This window comes from Caenorhabditis briggsae (assembly GCF_000004555.2).
Source record: "Caenorhabditis briggsae complete genome, chrV, whole genome shotgun sequence".
In the NCBI taxonomy this organism is placed as follows: domain Eukaryota; kingdom Metazoa; phylum Nematoda; class Chromadorea; order Rhabditida; family Rhabditidae; genus Caenorhabditis; species Caenorhabditis briggsae.
In genome coordinates this window covers 12,753,509-12,770,039 of record NC_013488.2, presented here as the reverse complement: position 1 = coordinate 12,770,039, position 16,531 = coordinate 12,753,509, and the positions used below count along the sequence as shown (strand labels likewise).

At 38.7% G+C, this 16,531-nt stretch overlaps 4 protein-coding genes across 4 annotated transcripts in view; 2 read left to right on the top strand and 2 right to left on the bottom strand.

Annotated features, from left to right (window-relative positions):
• Positions 1-298: 298 nt before the first annotated feature.
• On the bottom strand, positions 299-6,918 carry CBG19102 (the record flags this gene model as incomplete). Its single annotated transcript, XM_045237894.1, has 10 exons — positions 299-519; positions 2,321-3,083; positions 3,138-3,513; positions 4,176-4,719; positions 4,765-5,149; positions 5,856-6,110; positions 6,155-6,304; positions 6,354-6,512; positions 6,559-6,668; positions 6,837-6,918. The coding sequence occupies 10 exons, from the start codon at positions 6,916-6,918 to the stop codon at positions 299-301; spliced, it is 3,045 nt and encodes a 1,014-aa protein (XP_045096674.1).
• A 2,078-nt stretch (positions 6,919-8,996) lies between these two features.
• CBG19101 lies at positions 8,997-10,130 on the bottom strand (the record flags this gene model as incomplete). Its single annotated transcript, XM_002637348.1, has 4 exons — positions 8,997-9,401; positions 9,454-9,576; positions 9,623-9,948; positions 10,028-10,130. The coding sequence occupies 4 exons, from the start codon at positions 10,128-10,130 to the stop codon at positions 8,997-8,999; spliced, it is 957 nt and encodes a 318-aa protein (XP_002637394.1).
• A 1,070-nt stretch (positions 10,131-11,200) lies between these two features.
• Positions 11,201-12,737, top strand: Cbr-attf-2 (the record flags this gene model as incomplete). The annotated part of the gene is made up of 5 exons (XM_002637347.1): positions 11,201-11,279; positions 11,325-11,407; positions 11,454-11,588; positions 11,744-12,478; positions 12,525-12,737. The coding sequence occupies 5 exons, from the start codon at positions 11,201-11,203 to the stop codon at positions 12,735-12,737; spliced, it is 1,245 nt and encodes a 414-aa protein (XP_002637393.1).
• A 752-nt stretch (positions 12,738-13,489) lies between these two features.
• The window catches only part of CBG19099, a gene marked incomplete at both ends in the record, with an annotated part of 3,840 nt that continues 798 nt past the window's right edge, over positions 13,490-16,531 (top strand). The window contains 7 exons of the mRNA XM_045237893.1: positions 13,490-13,561; positions 13,773-14,069; positions 14,283-14,462; positions 14,643-14,791; positions 15,099-15,344; positions 15,397-15,916; positions 15,960-16,383. Of these exons, the coding sequence (XP_045096673.1) occupies positions 13,490-13,561; positions 13,773-14,069; positions 14,283-14,462; positions 14,643-14,791; positions 15,099-15,344; positions 15,397-15,916; positions 15,960-16,383 (1,888 nt within the window). The remainder of the gene's footprint in view (positions 13,562-13,772; positions 14,070-14,282; positions 14,463-14,642; positions 14,792-15,098; positions 15,345-15,396; positions 15,917-15,959; positions 16,384-16,531) is intronic.

Here is a 16,531-nt window from a genome sequence, read left to right as displayed (position 1 = left end):
ATTGGTTAAATATGATTTCTGTATTTATTGTAAAAAAAATTTCAAGGTTTTCTGTTTTTCTGTGATTTCTGATTCTTTTTCTAGTGATTCTGTTCCTTTTTTCTTTTTTTTGTAATTTATTTCTTTTATTTGAATAGTCCTGTGTGTCAATTGCTCCATTCTTTTAAGCTAATAAAAATTTATAAAAGAATAAAAAATTTATTGAAAATATGTACATACAATTTAAAATAGAGGGCACCGGTAATATTTTATGAGAAATCGTAGCAAAGTTGTTACATACTGAGATTTGTCTGGAAGATTAGTAGGGAACTGAACCTCTTCGAGAGTAGAATTTCTTTTTTTTTAATGTTTTTTTAAACTCGTTGTCCTTGGAAAATGGATTGATCGAATTCAGAGAAGGTAGAAGATTGGGAAGATTCAGATAGGATTTCTTTTTATCTTTCTTATTATTCTCATGAGGTTCAGTAGTTGTGGGAAGTTTTGGGGTTCCGTTGGGCGCTTGTTTTTGCGAAGTTTCATCTGAAAACATTTCTTAGATGACGTGAGAAACAAACTAGAAATCATGAACAAAGTGTCCACAGAAGCCTTAAAAGTTCTAAGAAGTCAAAATGATTCTAATGAACTTGAAGTAGGTCAAAAGTTTTGAAGCTTTCTTTTTCTAACCTGTGAGATTATTGTAGAATTCAAATAAATATTCTCGTTTCAGTTTCTTTCAGTGACCAGTATAAGTCGAATATTTAGTAATGACAGCTTTTTGGTTTTCTACTCGAAGCTGATTCTCAATAAAAACCAGAGGTAGAGAGGTATTGCTAAAAACTAAAACGCTCGATATTTCTCACATATTGTTTCATTATTTTCAGGTCACTCGGATCCAGGTCACCCGGATCTAGGTCACCCGGATCCAGGTCACCCGGATCTAGGTCACCCGGATCCAGGTCACCCGGATCTAGGTCACCCGGATCCAGGTCACCCGGATCCAGGTCACCCGGATCCAGGTCACCCGGATCTGGGTCACCCAGATCCAGGTCACCCGAATCCAGGGCACCCGAATCCCAATCGCCTGGATCCAGGTCACCCGTATCCAGGTCACCCGGATCTAGGTCACCCGGATCTAGGTCACCCGTATCCAGGTCACCCGGATTTAAGACCCAAGACCTAGGACCCAGGGCCCAGAACTCAGGCTCCCTGTCCCGGATCCCCGGGTCACCTTCTCTGAAGCCCAGAGAAGGTGAGAACTGATTCTTCCTTTCATTTCCCTCTTCTTTTATATTATTATCCCAGAGGTCAATGGTTTCTAAACCAATTCACGTAGTCGTTTTTTTCTCTAGAGTTTAAAATTTCTTTCGAAACATTTTCTTGCCTTTTTAAATTTTTTTCATCAAGTTTGAATAAACTGGAATTTTTACTTTTGAAATTTGCGAAACTCCTTGGAAAGACCGTTCCTTTGAACCTAATTATCTTGTTTCCTGTTTGAGATATTAAAACATTGTCTACTGATGGAATGTTTCTGATATCAATTCAAACATTTTCGTTTTCAAAGTTTCTGAATATTTTTTTACAGGAACCGAGATATATTTGGCCAAAGATGGATATTATGGTTGTCATTTGTTGTCGGTTTAAGCCCATCCGGGTTTGAACCTTCTGAGCTTTAGTTTATATATCTTATTGTTGTCTGAAAAAATTAGTGTTAGAGAGTATTTTTTGCAGACTGAATACGGTAGGTACCTCGAAGCGACACGCCTAAATATGTCATATTCGGTGGAGACGCAGAGAGATATTTCGACTAATTTTTGGGCCTGCCAACCAGTTGTCATCGATCAGTCAGCGCCTCTTAGGCTTTCATTAAGCTGTCGTTCAACAACCTGTTTTTGAGATGGCTCAATTTGAGACAAATTAACTTCCATCATTCTAGTGGGAATATGGAATTTATTTTCTGGTTGATTTCCAATCAAAACTTCTAAGTCTATATTCAAAGGGAATCTGATGGTCCGTTGTCAGTCCGTCAGCGGCCCGTTAGTTTGTCCTTCGGCGAGCAGTTGCGCCTTTTCATTTAACAGTTTTTCTTTTCAGTGCCCTTTTAACTGTGGTATAGTTGAAAAAGTGAAGAGTACACTTTCTACTATTCAGTGCATTTTAGCACAAAATGGCTCTTTTCCCTTTTACCAAAAAGGAAAAGATCAAACATTTCGAACAACTTGAAATTATGTTTTGAACTAGGTCATTAGAATCATTTTTGATTTCTTAGAACTTTTTGGCTCCGGTAGTTTCTTTATTTCAAAAACCCATCTTCCCAAAATCATCCTTATTTTCAACAACTAACCTTCACAAACATGAGTTGTCAGACTGTACTCTCTTCCCAATTTCGCTTCTCCATTCGGTTTGCTTCTCCACGTCACTGAACGATTTCTTGTCACATACGGAGGATGATCATCTATGCAAATCGGTTCATCTGTTGACTTATTTTGTTCTTCCGTCGGTCCCTTTATTTCAGCCACTACTCTATAATCTCTAGTTCTTATCAATTGTAGGTATCCATATCCTTCAGTTGTCTGTTCCAGTTGTGTCGCAAGAATTGAGGATAGCTCATCGAATTCCGGTCGTTTCAACGGCTTCTCTTCCCAACAAGATGCCATAATTTCTTCGATTTTATCCGTGGCGAGAAGCGGAGTTTTGGGACGAGCTCCTGTTTTCAGATGAGCAATCAGTTCAGTTGGCTCAATTTCAGCGAATGGGACTTCACCGAGAGAGTACATTTCAAAGATGACAATTCCAAACGACCAAACATCACTTTTATGGGAGAATTCTGCTTTTTCAAGAGACTCCAATGCTAACCATTTAATTGGAAGTCTATCTGATCCTGTTACTTCGTTTCCATTTTCCGATGGCTCACATGAAATCGCTAATCCAAAATCACTAACTTTCGCACTTTTCATCCCACATTGCTCAGTTATCAACACATTTCGAGCTGCCAAATCACGATGAATGATCTTCTTATCAACCAAAAATCTCATTCCTTGAGTGATTTGCCATGCGAAGTTCAGAAATTCCTTGTGACTGTCGATGGTGTCATCCACACTTCTGGACTGAAAATCAGATTTTTAGAGAATTTCGGAAAAGCCTTCTTCCGGAAAACTTACAATTTCCAGATCACACTTTTTGTTTTTCACATATCGCAATAGATCCCGATGGCAGCAGTACTCCAAGACTAGACAGGATTTCGTAGATATTGTAATACATCCAAGCATGTTCACAATATGTTCATTGAATCCCAGGTTTTTCATGAGCTCAATTTCGTGTCTGAACTCTTGTTTGGCCGACTCTGTTGCATATTTTGGAAGCATTTTCACCGCACAATCACAATCCGTAAAATCTAATGCTTCTGCTGTCAAAAACTTGTTAATAGCCGGTGGGATTCCGTTGATTTTTCCTTTGAATACATGTCCATATGCTCCGTGACCCAGTTTCTCATTCTTCACAACCAGTTTCTCCCAGGAAAGCTCCCAGTAGTCAATCCTGGAATAAGATACATTGAAGATTTTGAAGACTACATATTATTCTGGTACTTAAAAATTGAAGTTGTAGATGAGAAACGCTTGTGGCCGCGGCCGAAAGTCCCACAACGACAACTACCGTAACCTGACTTTTTTCCGGATATATATTCACGACAAGTTATCGTTTTTTTTTTGCTTGTCGTGAAGTTTTGTGTTATTTTCCCCCAAACAGGTCAGAAAATAAAAACTTTTGATTGCAAAAACATTGACTGAAACCACACGAAAATCGAAAAAATAAATTTGGAAAGTAAAAATACTGTAAAACCTATATTAGAAGGGCCCCTTTATTAGAAGTGCAACTCTAATAGAAGGGCCCTTTGAGAAGGACATGTAAAAATAGAAAAGATCCCTGTAGTAGAAGGGCCCCCTTCTAAATGTGCTGTTTGAAATTAAAAATTTCCGTACTTTTCCAGTGAAAATTCCTCGATTTCACAGAAATTTGTTGAAAAAAAATTGAAAGAAATTTGTAAAAAAATAGAAATTTGTTGAAAAAATTGAAAAACTTTTTCTCGAAAACTTGATACAGGTTTCACGGTATTTTTAGGTTACTGTAGTTTCCGTTGTGGAACCTTCGGCCATGACCATAGCTCCGATTTTTTGTACTAGAAAAAATACAAGTCTTACATTTGATCGTCGATTGAATCATGAGTGTGAGACGTTTTGAATTTCTTCAATTTCCTCATCCACATATATTTTTGTCTATAGAGAACAGTTAACAGGATGAGAATGAACATTGCTCCAGAGCATGTGCCAATGATAATGAACATAATTGTAGTAACATTTGCTCCTTCTTTCGATTTACACAACTTCAATTCGTTACTATCCTCATACCCGGCATCATTTGTTATTTGCTTCGATTTTATAGACAATTTGGTTTTGTATTGATAGTATGAATCCTGAAAAAAATAATCGTTGGAGTCGATGTGAAGAGAATAGTAGGTTACATTTGTGAAAGCAATGATGTTAAAGTCGTAGTATTCCAGAAGTGGAAGAAGGGATGTATTGTAATTATCCAAGAAGGATTTAGACACAAAATCAGTGAGAAGAACAACTCTTGGAACAGAAACACCTTCATTGTACTTTGGAGGTCTAGACACTGCTTCATAAACCAAATCAAATGTGATATTGTCCATTCCAGGTAAAAGTGAGGCACGATCTGTAAGTGGACCTTAAACATTTTGGTTTCTCTTGTTCAAATTCCTTTCTTAGTTACCTGTTCCAATGAGCACTTCTTCGGGTTTCAATTTTTGCAAATAGTCTCCTGCATGATTTAAATCGTTCATCCATCCAGAATTCATGTTGTCTCTGGCAAGAAATCTGATGATCATTGACTTGCCATTACATTCCTGCAGTGGATCGGAAATATAGTTCACAAGACGATTAAATTCTTCATCAGTTGTCGCGTTTGTGACTGCGAAGAGATACGTGATTTGCCAATCATTCAAAAACGATGCGTTTGGTGTGGGTTCTGGAGTTGATGGTGTTGTTGGTGTTGTTGCAACCGTCGTTTGTTCAGGAGTTGTTGGATTGGCACAAGTACTAAGAGCCAATTGGAAACATTCGTTAGATCCTTTCGATCCACATGGTTTTATACAGTCCTAAGAGTAAAAAAGATACAGCGTTTGCCTATTTTGATTCGGTTATAGGATTTCTGGAATTGTTTAAAGAAATCCAGGAACCTTGTGATTTCATAACAACAGTTCGAAAACCAAAAGAAGAATACCGTAAACACTCTAATAGAACGGCACTTTAACTTACTGCTTTGAGACCAACGTACAGTACCAGTCAATAAGATGTGTTTTCAGTGGATTTTGACCATTTTCAAGAGTCTAGAGCTCGGCTTTTAAGTTTCCGATCACTTTGAAAATTTTTGACGATGTGAAACAGACCTAGATTAAAACCGTCGCATTTACAGATTTTTTAAATTTCTAGTTTTTCAACGTTTTGCATATTTCTAAAAGACACCAATTTTTCCTGTTTTTGTTGTGAAAAAGTGGAAAAAACCAGTGTCTTCAGAAAATGGCAAATAACTGAAAAGATAGAAATTTTCGAAAAATTCTGTCAATGCATAGTTGACAATGTAGGTCTGTTTTACATCCTCCAAAATTTTCAAATTGATCGGAAACTTGACAGCCGAACTCTAGACTTTCGAAAATGGTCAAAGTCCACTAAAAACATGTTTCTGTATACCTCACTAACCGGTACCGTAGCTCATTTCCTGTGATAGCATTTGGCCTGTTTTTCAAATATTTTTTCCAGCCGATTTTCCTTAATTCGACAAAAACTATTGAAGAAAAAACTAACTTTGAGAAGATACAGACAGTTGAAATTGGGAACCACATAATTCAATGTTGTTTGATAATAGTCGTACATATCCTTTGTTGTGATTTGATCATTCCCAACAACAATAACTGTCAGAGTGAGACAGCCAACGTTCTCGATTTTCGAAATTTCATCGATCACTATTGGCTGCTGTCGTATATCGAAGATTCGATTGGTTATGAGAACATAGTTATTGTAAAGACATGCGTCTTTTGTGTTGCCGCCGATATTTTTGAGCTAAAGATTTTGAAAATGTTGTAGGTTAATACTTCAAACCTCACGTCGTCAATTAGCACATAACTAAAATTGTACTGAGAAGTTACGGGTTGAATTGGATCCAAACTGGTGTAATGGCCAACATAGTCAGCATATTTCATGAATCCGAAGCTTACTCTGCATTGTTGAGGATCACAACATTTTGTCGTCAAGCTCTGGAATTCGCAGTTTTTTTTTGTTGTGTTGCTTGTAAAAAATTCTCACTTCATTCCACATTGGATAAGCAAACACATTATAACCGATTCCTCGATTCATACAAGTATCAGTCGTATCACTGATAAATTCTATGACTTGTGTATAATTCTCTTCTGAAGTGTAGGTGGAATCAAGATCAAGAAGAAATACAACATCACAGTAATTGCCCTGAAATTATATGATTAATCTGGAAAGAATTAAAAGAATTCATTACTGTAGTAGAATCATTTTTCACAGGAGGTTCCAGTTGTTTAGTGAAGTTATCCGCATTACAGAAATAATATTGGTTGCCGTTGGTTGGTGAACCACCATGACCATCAGTTGCTGAAAACGGGCTACTGTATTTTAAACTAACTTTTTAAAGCATTTATTTTAACTAAACACCGTCCAAGATTAAAATAAGTATATTTTAACGCTCTCCAACAGTCAACTTTCAGAATTTTTGAATCAAAGTTCTCAAGGTGACAGATAGTAAAAACTTCGATAACTCACCACAGAACCCGGCACATAAAAGATGGGACAGGAAACACAAAACTAGAAGTAGGAGAAGTCGCGCGATTTTATGGGACAACATCGGTACGACGCATCCGTCGCCCGATCTGAAAATTTAAGGAAATCAGTTTAACTTTATATTTAGAAAGTAATTGAATGAGAATGAAAGTGTTCAATTGATTGAATCGGTTATATTATATAATTTCTGAAGTTGTTCAAAGAAATCCATTTCTCAGAATCTTGTGATTTTATAATTTGTTCAGCATAAAATCACCAATATTCCATCAGTTGACAAATTTTTGATATTTTCCACAGGAATCGAGATAATTGAGCTCAGAGTGAACGAGTTGAGTGGGCTTCTATTAAATGTGATACGGTAGGTAAACATCTAAAGAAAATACTCAACGACACTTTAACATTATTGTCATCACAGTCAAACCATTTCCAAGAAACCTACAGTAAACCAGCTGAAAGATTTTGAATTTTCAAGAAGTGAATTATAGAAATGTAAAACTAGCGTCTACAAAAGCAGTTACAAATTTTCCGATTTGTCTGAAAATTTCAAAGAATATGAAACAAAAGTGAATTGACAACATTCATGTTCGAAGTGATTCCGAAGAGATAAAACGTTCAGGAGTTTAGAAAGCATTCTCAAAGAAAACCAAAAAACCTTCATCTTGGAACTCATATGTCTCATTTCCTGTAAAATATGTGAGAAAGTTGTCAACTAAGAAAATGTTTATCATAATTTCTAAAGTATTTTGTCAGTTGTCCACTCTTTGACATCTTTAACATGAACCAAGATGAATTGACTCAAAGTTGAAAGATAGGGAAGGCGTTCTACTATAGTGTTTATGATAATTACCTATTTTTTCTAATAGAAGCCCACCCAAACAATTTTTTTGACTCTTCTAATTTGATGCCAATAATTCTGAAAACCAAAAAAAAAATACCGTAAGCACTCTAAAAATCACCATCCTGACTGTTATCTTTGAGCTCATATATCTCATTCTCTGTGAAAGATATCAAAGCGTTGTTAACTAACAAAATATTTACCATAGTATCAAAAATATGTTGTCAGTTGACCACTTTTGAAATATCTTTGACAGGAATCGAGATAAATTGGCACAAAGTTGAAAGATAAGGGTGGCGTTCTATTTGAGTGTTTACGGTAAATATCTATTGTTTTCAAATCAAATGGAAACCTGAAAATACTTGGAGTGATTCAGAATAAGAGTCACGATTCATAAGTTGTTATAGTTCAAATACTACAGTAATCTTCCCAAAATCCTAATTTCCGAGACTCCATTATTCAACATCAGATTCAACGAAACAAATTCCTTTGTGAAAGAAAAAATAAGACGCTCGAAAATGTCAAGTGAAACGATTTAGTACAACTGATAACTGTCCTTCTTAACTCTTTTTTGCCTTCTTCTGAATGCAACGGAAGCATTATCTTATTCCAGAAGAATTGTTGCCAGTTTTTAAACAGAGAGTTGTCACAAGATTCACTTTGATAAAGAAAAATAATGAAATGGGCCAAGGTTCGAATTATTCCTAAGTTTCTAACAGTTTTTCTATACACTTTCAAGATGCCTAAACTGTCCAGAAGGCTTTTCCGATTCCTAGAAGCTGAGCAATGTGAAGTTCTTTATCTTGGTTATTGCTTTATGATAGTCTCCATAAAAAGCAAAAATCGGCAAAGTATTAAGTTTGGGTGCAGTTCATAAAACAGAGAAATTAGGCAATAAAAATGAGGTTAAGAACGCAATCATGACAGTCAAAATCGATTCTTCACGAGCAAATTGGTGCTCTGTGTCACCTCCCCACTTTCAACTCCTCGCGCTATCATCATCTCCTAATCAAATTAGCCGAGACTAACACTAACAAATGTTACCGATAACAGGCCTCTAATACTCGCTCACACACACAAAAAGGTATTGTGTCGCGCCATGGCGAGAAAAGTTCGACGGGTGAGATGGATGGATTCATTGGGGGTCGAGGAAATTTGAATTATAAACATTTTGAAAAAAACAACAAACAGAAGAAAAAACAAATGATAACACCTGCTTACAAAAAGGTTAATTTGAACGGGGACTTATTACTCACAATTATCAAGGCACATTTTTTCTAACATAAAAAGTGAAGAGAGAGGAAATGTTATTTTATGAATATCTCAAAATTTTCACGATAACAAGCGAAATAGGGTGATAAGGCAAGTCTGAACTGATCAATGGCTCGGCGAGCAGATTTGAAGGGACATAACTCTGCTTCGGTTCCATTCTCCTTCTCGAACTCGACGTCTTCTTCGATGTTCCACTTGTGCTCGCTGAACTCGAAGGTGAAGTCGTTGGTTGGCTCAGATGGGGTTCGTGGCGACAAGAAGACTGGCGAGAAGGTTCTATTGGTGTCTCGCGAAACGGAGACGTCGGTTGAAGTCGATGGCTCGGAGACGGTAGACATGGTGGCCGACATCAAAGCGAGAGTGAGACAGTAGATAAGGGAGGTGGAACTGATGAATTCGATCAGCTGCTTGACGATGTCGATAATTGGAATCATTGATGACTGAAAAAAAAGAATACAGTTAATTTCGATGGATAAAGAAAAAAAAACTCACCAACTGAAGAAGTTCATTGTACGTCATAAAATCATTTTTCTCCACAAAGGATCCAGCAACCCATTTTTCCATTTTCTCTAGATATTTCTCGAACTCCTCATTCTTCACAGCCACATTCCAGTCCTAAAACTTGTATTTTAATAAACATCTTCTGAATTTAGCCACTCACTAATTTCTTAACCAATTCCCATTCTTTTGAATTCAATTCATCAAAATTCATCTTGAGTGATTCTGCCCATTCCGAATTCGAAACTCTGTCGTATGTATCCGTGTCATGTATGTACTTCGAAGCGAGAACTAGAGCAGGGACATAGAGCGAAACGGGATCCGTAGCTTCGAAATATTCCTTGTTTTGATCACGAAGACGATCCAGATAAACGAGAGCGACAACCAGTGTACAGGGATCAGCAAAACCATTCTTTGAAATCATAGCAGAAGTGTGGGGTTCCAAGTAGTCAAAAGTGGATTTTTTGTCGAAGTAGTCTACCACTAGTTCTGTAATTATTAAACTACTTGGAGTTTTCAGTTTTTTCCACTAAAAATGTACTAATTTTCAAACGGTTAACGAACTTACGAGTTAATGGATAATTGAGAGCCGCCGGCTGTTTCGATCCGAAGTTGAGGGATCGCTTCATCCTTTTCCGGATCTTGCGGAAATCTGGGAACAACGGAGCCATCTGAAAAGAACGAGGTTAAAAACGAAGTAGTCAGTAAGCGAGAGTAGGCGACGAATCAATAAGACAAGAACGGGCGGATCACGTGGTTCTTTTTAGAATGTTGGTTCAATTGATTTTCCGACCTAGTAGAGTTGAGAAATTGCGAAACTAAGCAAAAAGTTACGCGAGAAGGGATCATAAATCGGCATCTAGGCACCCTGCGTATCACGATAAACGGTCAACATTAGTTGAGTCGCAGCACACAGGCACGCATCGCGCCACCATGCGTCGCGGTCGCTCATCGCGCCAGACTTTTCTTTTCAAATTTCAATATTGAGTTTGCTCGCCGACGAAGAAGACATTCGAGTTTCTTCAATGTGTATTACGGGGAAGGCATCTGAAAGTTTGGGGAATGTACCAATTGACCAGGGAAAAATAGATAAACCCGTCGGATCTTGTTCAGACGATGTTCAACTGAAACTTCTCATAACACTGGCCCTGATTAAACTTTCTATTTAGTTTTCTGTTCAGAGATGTTGATGGGCTTTCACTACATGATTGGGCGGGGCAACACCTGCCACCTATCAACACTAAATATTTAGGTGCTCATAAATCTTCAGAATTCTGCGCTTCTCATTCATCGTCAATGCTGTTCCTATAGAGACGCAGACCTGTGAGGACGCTGCGTATCGCCGCTAATGATGAAGAGAGTCGCTACGCAGAAACCGCACCGCGTCACACACGCGAAGCGGTCGTCAGTGTCGATCCTCCCGCCGAAACGAAGATTCGAATTTTTGAAGGTCAAAATTTTGAATTTCACCTGTAATTTTCAGCAGCTTAATGTAAACTGAACGATGATCAAAAATTCTAACTTAAAATTTAGCACTATTAATAGCCAGTTCATATCGAAAATATAACCTATTCGCGGTTTTTCGAGTTTCCCCTATAATTTTGAAAATTATGTTAACCAAATCAAACAAGTGACGATCTTGATATTCAAACATTTTCTATGATTTATTTTCAAAATATGTACAAATTTTCGAATTTCGTTTTTCTCGTTTACGATTCCTATCAAATGTTTTTTTTTCAGAATGACGGACGAAAGTGTGACAGTCTCCGATCTTCCAAACCCGGAAACCAAAAAGGAAAAAGAAACTGCTGATGTTCCAGGTCTGAAAGTTGCACAAATTTGTGACTGTATCCATCTGATTTCAGAACCAAAGGAAGCTGCCACGGCCGAAGCTAATGGAGACTCATCTCATCAAAATGGTGATTCCAAGGCCGAGACTGAAGTCAGTGTGGGTTTTCTAAAACAATATGGAACCATAATCGTTAAAATTTCAGACCGCTGCCGGTGACACTGCCGCGGGAGACTCTATTGCCGAAGAAAGGAAAGTGGAGGCTGTAGCTGAAGAAGACGAGAAGAAGGACGAAACAGTTGCTGAACCTGCAGTGGTTGCCATAGAAACTAAGATGGAGGTAAGTATTCGAAAATTTTGAATCATGCTCGAATTGGTACCGCATAGCATAGCCTCCAATTAGTAACCACCTCCCTCGCATATGCCGTACCCATTTTAATCCCCCTAAGCTGCTAATTATAATAAGCAGGCATCGAAACATCAAATTTATTGCAGGAGGCCAAAGTCACCGAGGAAAAGAAGGACGAGGCACCAGAAACTTCTGATGTCAAGGAAGATGCTGTTGGAGAAGAAAAGACCGAGGCTCAAACTGGAACAAATGATAAGGAGGCAGCAGCTGCTTCGAAAGCATCGGAAGAAGTTTCTAATGCTCCAGCAGAGACACAGGAAGAAAAAGAGATTTCATCAGCTGCTGTTGAGAAAAAAGAAACAGAAGGAGAAGTTTCTAAGAAGGAGACTGAGAAGCAAATAACGGACGCTGAGGTAAAAAAAGATGCCGAAGCTGAAGAAGCTGTTGAGGAACAAGCCGCTGTTACACCGGTCACTCCTTCCGGACGTGGTAGAGGACGTGGACGTGGAAGACCACCAGGACCAAATGCGAAGACTCCAGCCGAGAAGAAGAGAACTCCAAAAGAAAAGCCCGCCGTCAATCCAGAATCTATTGCAGCCAGCAGGCCACGCCGTTCAACCTCAAACAGAATTGATTACGCAAACTCGGACACCAGCACTGTTTTGGCTGAAGTTGACGACGAAATTCCAGGCAAACTTTTCAAAGGAAAAAGAGGCCCTCGAGGAAAAATCACTAAATACGTTTCTGATTCTGACGGTGCTCCATCTGATGACGACGACGTCGACTTCGGCAAGAAAAAGAAGGGAGTAGCTACTAGAGGAAGAGGACGCCCTGCGTCTACTAGACCAGTTAGAGCTGCTGCGACCAAGCGAAAGGCTAAGGTTATTTGATTGAAAAAGGTTTGAAATAAAGAGTTTATATTTGCAGGATATGTCTGACGATTCGAATGACGACGAGGTCGAATACGACGACAATAGCGACGAAGAAGAGGCTGTTCCTAAGAAAAAGGCCAGAGGAGGTCCAGTTCCTCCAAGACGTGGAGAAGCAGCTGCCGAAGATGAAGGAGACGAAGAAGACGACGACGATAACGGTGAAGGTGAAGATGAAAAAATGGAAGCGACCGAAGCAGTAGAAGCCTAAAACTGATTAGGTTGATATTTTGTTTACTGGTTTTTCTTATCTATCTCATTCCCAGTTTTTTACGATGCCAACAATTCGTTAAACATCATAGACGCTATTTAGAAGTCTCGATATCGCATTTTTGCTGTTCTGTTCCAATTTTTCGTTTTGTGATATTAAAGCTCGCATTTTATATCACCTAAATGCCCTCCCCCCTCTTTTCTCTTCTGTACCAATATTTTATCCGCCTATCTAATTATTTCCGGAACATACCTGTTTATCGTTCTAAACCATCCGTTTATTTAAGACCCATTCACCTCAGTTAGATGTGGTCCTGTGTATTAAATCACCCACCCCCTCACAGTTGCTTTCAAGTGCTCATTTTTTCAAATTATAGCCTGCATATCAATTAACAAGTTATATTGGTGATTGTTGCTCCCAGAAAGTCCTTTTGAATCTGCTCCATTCAGTGTCTAATCATTGAATGACTCGTTTTTGAGCAAATATTTATGAGTACTTGAGTCGCAACCCTATGATTATCTCTGATAGTGAAGATCACTACTGATATTTGGTACCCCCACAAAATTTCTTCATTGCCACCTAAAAGGTATTCTTTAACATGTAACAACGCTGTCATCTCAAAAATAAAAAATTGACAAGAAAGCATTTTCAATTAGAACTCTAGAATTGTAGATTTCCGTGTTACTTTTCTAAGAAACAACCTGAAAAAATATGTAAAAGTGAAATTTTTAATTAGTTCAGGTGGTTTCTCAATGGTGAGTGGCACAAGTTATTTGAAGCCGAAAGAAACGTCTGTTGAAGGAGGAGCTATATTAAAAATGGAGGTGAGTCTATCATCGTAAACAGCCGAACTTACCTGAGTCCAGACAGGGAATGACGGTTAGTTTGTAGTAGCACGTCTTCTTCTCGGTTCTCTTCATCAAACCAGGCGGCGCCGTCTCGTGATTTCAGCGGGGCAAGTGCCGAGAGTGAGACTCTTCTGCTCAGTGCGGTGTGCGCCTCGCGCCCTCCCAAAAACAGAATAATTATCCATAGGGCTCACAACGAAAGGTGGTGCTCTCTGCTCACACTTCTCCCACACTAGTGTTGTTTTTTGGCTGCTTTGTGATGCCGCAGAGATTGATCAATTTCCGACAATGGCCACAGCAGAGCCGACGACGCAGTTCATCGGTGGCCAGATTAGAGAGTATTCTATTAAATCGAAAAGAGAATAATACGCCTCTATCCGTTCTTTTTCGTTATTCGCTGTTTCACAATTCGGTGGAATCATTAGCTACTGCTGCTGAAATTCCAATGACTACTATTCTGCTGAATGGTAAACCAATTACTCAAGTGAGTTGGACTTTGTTGGTACAGTAATCTTCTAGATTCTTCTAGAAATTGGGAAAATTTACTTCTCGTTCTGCCTTTAAATTGCTTTTTTTTCCATCTGAAATCTAGATATGCGAAAATCAATTAATTCTCAAACCTTATCCATCTGACATGGCGCACACATACACGACAGCTTACAAACACACACACACCCTTGACTCTCCCGCTCCGGAGAGCTCTAAAAACCGACGATTACATACATCGTGGGGCTCTCACTCTTTCCTGCGCGTGGTGCATGCTCGACGGGGTGAGAGAAGTGAGAAAGAAGGCGAAGAGATAAGCCGTGCGCTGGACGACGACGCCAAAGCTACGCAATTCGATCCTTTCTTCTCTAAGGGGACTCCATTTGTATTTGTTCACCTCTAGTTACCGATTTTAAATACCTCAATATTCCATCCCACGGGAAATTACTAGCTTCCTGTTATCATGATACCGATAGGAGAGGTGAGGGATATCTATTAGTTTCCCAAATAAATCTAATTATTTTTCACCTGCTGCAGCAGGCTGACACAATAATAATAATAATAACTCCAGACACACGATGGGCGGGCCGATATGACCAATTTCGAGATGGATTTGTTCGATACGCGAATAGAGATTCCTGTTGATAAGGGCGGCGGAGGAATGCACAGTCCGTATTATGACGACGAAAAATCATCGAAAAAGAGGTGTTGTAAGTGTGGGTATGTTGTTTTTTGCCTACACACTTTCTTCCCAGAGACGAAAAAAGACAAAAAAAACTAATCAGTAATTCATGAAATAATTTCGTTTTCATGGATTCCTTGTCGAATAGATCTGACTATTCATGTGATCAACTGGATGTAGACGATGGGTATGGTTTATGCCAAATCACTTATTTTTGCTGAAATTAGCCACCACGCTTTTTGAATATTTCACCATAAGCTTCAGCTTGAAGTAATCACTGTTTGAATTTTTACATTTTTTTTTGCTGCCAAAATGTCCCAACACAAAAAAAAAAACACTTTTCAGCTCGTCTCGAAATCGGATCATAAAACCAGCATGTGTCCCAATCTCCATCGTCTCTCTCCTCATCATTGCCTTGGTTTTCCTTCCACTTTTCAACGAAGAAGATCTAGCGTCTCCTATAAAACTAACCACTGGGTGTACTGTAGACTGCAAGTCATATCTAATTGAATCCATCCCAACTGGAGTTCCTTTTCCCACGAACAATCATACGGCTGATGCTTGGATTAATATAATTGATAATACTAAACAGTAGGATTTTGATTCTTTGAAAAAAAAACAACTACTACAAATCTATTTCCAGATATTTGGATATTTCTGTGATGTACTGGAATCTGAACTCATCAGACTACGAAACAGCGAAGTATGGAAGGCGAGTGTATGAGGCACTGATTCGAGCTGGCAAGCGTGGTGTCAAAATCAGAATCGCTCAAGATGGCGCATCGAATTTATCTGAAAACGAAGAATCTGCGTATCTGGCGCGAGAAGGGTTGGCAGAAGTTAGAGAGATAAATGTGACTCGTCTAATTGGATCTGGGATAATTCACACGAAATTTATACTTTCGGACATTGCCACTCTCTACGTTGGGTCTGCAAATATGGATTGGAAGTCGTTGAGTGAAGTGAAAGAATTAGGAGTGGTTATTGAAGAATGTCCTTGTGTTGCCTCCGATCTTTATAAGATCTTTGCTGCCTACTGGAAACTTGGAGAAAACGGATCAGTGATTCCGGACAAATGGCCTATTTCCTACCGTACTCCTTTCAACTTCACAACCATGGCACATATGAAATTGGATGGAGAACCTGCTGAATACTTTATTTCGGTATTTAGGATTAAATTGTTTAAATGCATCAATCAGTTTTCAGAGCTCACCAGGACCATTCAATCCAAAAGGAAGGGAACATGATTTGACGGCAATTCAAAAAATAATAAAATCTGCTCGCAAATCTGTATGCATCTCTGTGATGGACTACATCCCAGCTACACTTTATATGAAAAACGGAAGCCGTTTCTGGCCAGAAATCGATGACGCACTTCGGGATGCCGCTTATCGTGGAGTCCATGTTCGTATGCTGATTTCGCATTGGGATCATTCGAGAAAAGAGATGCTGCCGTTCTTGAAAAGTCTACAGACAATTACTGACGGATTACCTCGCTATAACGGAACTGAACACGGACAAATTCAAGTCAAGATATTCACAGTTCCAGCAAATGAGCAGCAGAAGAAGATACCGTTCACAAGAGTCAATCATGCAAAGTACATGGTCACTGAGAATATTGCTTACATTGGTGAGTTGTTGATCATTTAGAAACTAGTCACACTTTTCTATAGTTTGGCTTCCAAGCAGTGTATCCTTTCGACACGGCTTCGAGAAAAACTTTCGACGTTTTTTGAAACGAATACATTTTGACATGGTGACCTAACTTTTGCAAGTTG